Here is a 3,525-nt window from a genome sequence, read left to right as displayed (position 1 = left end):
CGAGTCCCGAAAACGCATTTTTTGTACGAATAAAACATAAAATTTTTTCTCCAACCCCCTTTACTTTAAATTATATTCGAATTTAGCTTCAGTTCACAGTTTCACTACTAGTTTGAGAACTTCTGCTTTCATGTCCTCACGTGTCATGCCACTCTAGTTTTTAGGTTAACTTATAACCTATTCGTTCTTACTTCGACTAGCGTACACGTATGATTACATTTAGCCAAGTATTGGAATTGAACTTGATTGATAAGGTGTAGATGCTCGTGGGGGGCCTGGCAGCATCGCATTAAAGTCAAACACTTCAAGGTAAGGCAAACTTAAGAAACTTTAATTTAATATAACCTCAAAAACGTCCAAGAAATCTAACTAGTATTTAAATTAAAAGTAATATTTACAGTGCAATTTGTGCAGTTATTAACTTGCACTGGATGGTTAGAAAGTGCACTAACTACGTTAGACTCTGCAGCACGACTGGTGGAAGGTTGCGGTTCGAGATTAAAATCCTGTTGACTCGGTAAGTCATTATTTAGAATTTGATCTGAAGTTTTCATCATATGCGTTACAGATTCTGCAATGTAGCTCTCCGCAATGCTTGTCGATTGCCACCCTCCATGACGCTTCAGGGCACTGATGTCTGCACCTGCATTCATAAGCAAGGTAGCAGACGTTCTTCGCAAACAATGCCCGGTATAAAGCTTCAGATCCGGCAATCCCAAATAAGTGGCAACTTCTTGCGCTGTTGATGTGAGCTTATGTATACCGACAACTTGCCTGTGACATTTGCCATTTTGGTATTTAATGAAGAAACGATTTGTGTTCATATCTGCGGGACGTAATGATGCATATTTTCTATAGAAATTTAAATATTGTTCCCCGGTAATTGTGAATGAGCGCGGTTTTTTTGTTTTAGTATTGGGTACTTTTACTAATAAAGCACCCTCTAAGTCGGTGATGTCTGACGTCTTCATTTGTGACAATTCATCACGGCGTAATGCACCTGCGACACCAAATATGAGACAAACCTAAAAATATTTCAATGTGAGAACTACAAAGGGAACTTTGTGAATTGTGATTTTACCTTAGTCATTAAATATTTGAAATCAGGTGCTTCAGTTAAAAATGACTGCACTTGTTCCATCGTCAACGTTTTTGATTTTTTCGGCTGATAACCGTGTGACTTGTTTTTCAGGTAAGGCACAAGTTTGGGATATTTGCGGATATCGACACCATGCTTGACATTTAACGTTGCTTTCAACATGGAGTAATGACTCCAAAGAGTTGACGGCTTGATTTTAGTCGCTAAATCGGCAAGATACGCAATAATTACATTTTTAGGCTATCATCACAAAAACGTTGATTTTATGGTCGCTTATGCGGCCATAAAGTTTCACTTTATTGTACGCTTCTGTCAAACTTTACTTTATTGTACACATCTGTCAAACTGTACTTATTTGAAACTGATGTGTGAGAAACAGTAATCTGTTTGATACAAAGCGTCTATCTGGTCTCGCGCCATCAAGGATTGGGCCATCCACGTGCGTTTTTTTCATTTTCGGACTTGTAGGAATGTTTCACACCATTTTGCATAATCACAATGTTCACATTTAAAATTATAGTTTGACGTTTCAATCTTTACTGCTTGCAGACCTTTTTGAATTGTAGAACCAAAACATGAGGAAGATGTTGTTGCTTACATTATTATACGAATAATCACCAGCAATTAACCGAGAACACAAGTAGCTACCTATACCTACCATCAAAGTAGGTAATCAGGTTTCTAATAATTGTACAGCATGTTAACTATAAAGTCATGGAAGCCACAGTTACGAAGGACCTATTGCATTTGACATTATTAAAATCTTGCGCAGCGGAGGAAGTTGCGATTGTACTTTTACTCTCAAACGCCTGCTCTTATATCATATATGACTTAGGGTCGCAACGCTTGCAGCTTCCAAAATTTCATTTTGGGTAGGTATCTGAACTATCGCTATCACCCATTTTGATACGCACAAAACACACGCAAAGATGCTAATTATAATTTATTACATGATAGGAAATGCTTTGTTTTTAATTGTCTAAGATAACCATGATTTTCAGAAAAAATATGTTTATGAGCAAATTTTTGAATTCTTTTTTGATGATCGCCTAAAAAATGTTGTGTGCACCTTGGCCAAAAGTGATTTGTTAGGCCTCATCTGGATTGCGGCCTCGGCTACCGCCTCGGCCACAAACAGCAGCTTCGGCCAAAAAAGATCACTTTTACGGCCTTGGTACACAAATAACTATTTCCGAAAATGAATTAGCTTTATTGTTATTGCGCCATGTCATAAAGCGTGTATATGAATTTTCATACACCTCTCGCGACTTTATAGGGAGCAAATCTAAAGTCGCATGTTCTGCCGTTTCCATAATTTCTGGCGGAGTGCAATCCATGTCGCAATCAGTTTCAGTCATTTCTAATGTATACAAAATTAATATTGTTATATTTTGTATTGAAATAAACAACTTACCATACAGTCTTTTAATTAAAATTAATTGCAATTAACTTTCAAATTTTAAATTCAAAATGACAGATAATAGTGCAATGGGTCTGAAGTAGATGGCGTTACGCGCAACGGCGGGTTGTATACGTATTAAAATTACGTTCACCGAATATGTAAATTACGTTACACATTGTTTAAATAAAAATAGCGAGCGTAAATCATTTTCAATGCATGTACATCCGTATAGGTAACAGCATTATTTGCATTGAATATGCAAAAATATTTGATTTGTATGTATACCCAGAAATATCTTACAACCTGCAATGTAAAACGATGTCAATGTGACATATCTCCGTCATTGTAATTTTTTAATTGGCCAACTTTCAAGGTCAATTTCTTTTTGGTACTAGGACCAAAAGTATCCACTTTTTGTACAGTTGCCATGGTGATTACGATTAATCCGCAAAACGCCAATTTTACGTAGCGAACACTGTCACAAAATAGCGTCTTATTCAGGTGGTTGGAGAAAAAATAGATTTTTCCTACGACTTTCATTGAAAATGGCATATGTCGTACAATTATGTTTACTTGAAAATTGACAATTTCGCTCACTTATGGCAATATGTAACGGAAAACAAAACGCACCCATGTGATTTGCTTTCTCATAAGATCTACCATATATTAGAAAGCAAATCGCATGTTACGTTTTGCTTTCGTAGTAGTCTAATCTTCTTGTAACATCAACGGAGTAGGCGTACGTCAAACTCTAAAATTGCGATTAGTTTATTTTTGAATTTATTCCCTTGCGCTACGCGTTTAATTCCTTACTTAATTTTAATGGCGAAAAGTGATTCTTCCATGGATGTAGAGTGTACTCCATCCAACATCAGGGAAGAGGCAAAATCCACTACACTCGAATTACTACCAACTAAATTGCGTTATGAAAAGTAGCGTACGTCTAATAATATTAGTAAATTTCTTGCAGAAGCTCCAAACGACAAGTACCTCTTTGCTAAAGTAATTATAACAATAGTTCGTT

General features: G+C 36.4%; 1 protein-coding gene and 1 long non-coding RNA gene across 2 annotated transcripts; one reads left to right on the top strand and one right to left on the bottom strand.

Moving 5' to 3' along the window:
• The first annotated feature begins 206 nt into the window (after positions 1 to 206).
• Positions 207 to 706, top strand: LOC116164299. Its single transcript, XR_004143859.1, has 3 exons — positions 207 to 309; positions 401 to 517; positions 569 to 706. It is a non-coding gene; the product is annotated as an uncharacterized LOC116164299 (long non-coding RNA).
• LOC116164298 lies at positions 340 to 2,423 on the bottom strand. The gene is made up of 3 exons (XM_031478450.1): positions 2,290 to 2,423; positions 1,082 to 1,333; positions 340 to 1,025 (listed from the first exon to the last, which is right to left on the bottom strand). The coding sequence occupies exons 1-3, from the start codon at positions 2,410 to 2,412 to the stop codon at positions 366 to 368; spliced, it is 1,035 nt and encodes a 344-aa protein (XP_031334310.1). The 5' UTR covers positions 2,413 to 2,423; the 3' UTR covers positions 340 to 365.
• Positions 2,424 to 3,525: the final 1,102 nt, after the last annotated feature.

The sequence above is a fragment of the Photinus pyralis genome, unplaced genomic scaffold (assembly GCF_008802855.1).
Source record: "Photinus pyralis isolate 1611_PpyrPB1 unplaced genomic scaffold, Ppyr1.3 Ppyr1.4_LG2, whole genome shotgun sequence".
Taxonomy (NCBI): Eukaryota; Metazoa; Arthropoda; class Insecta; order Coleoptera; family Lampyridae; genus Photinus; species Photinus pyralis.
Note: the sequence above shows the minus strand (reverse complement) of the source record. Positions and strands in the feature narration are given on the sequence as shown.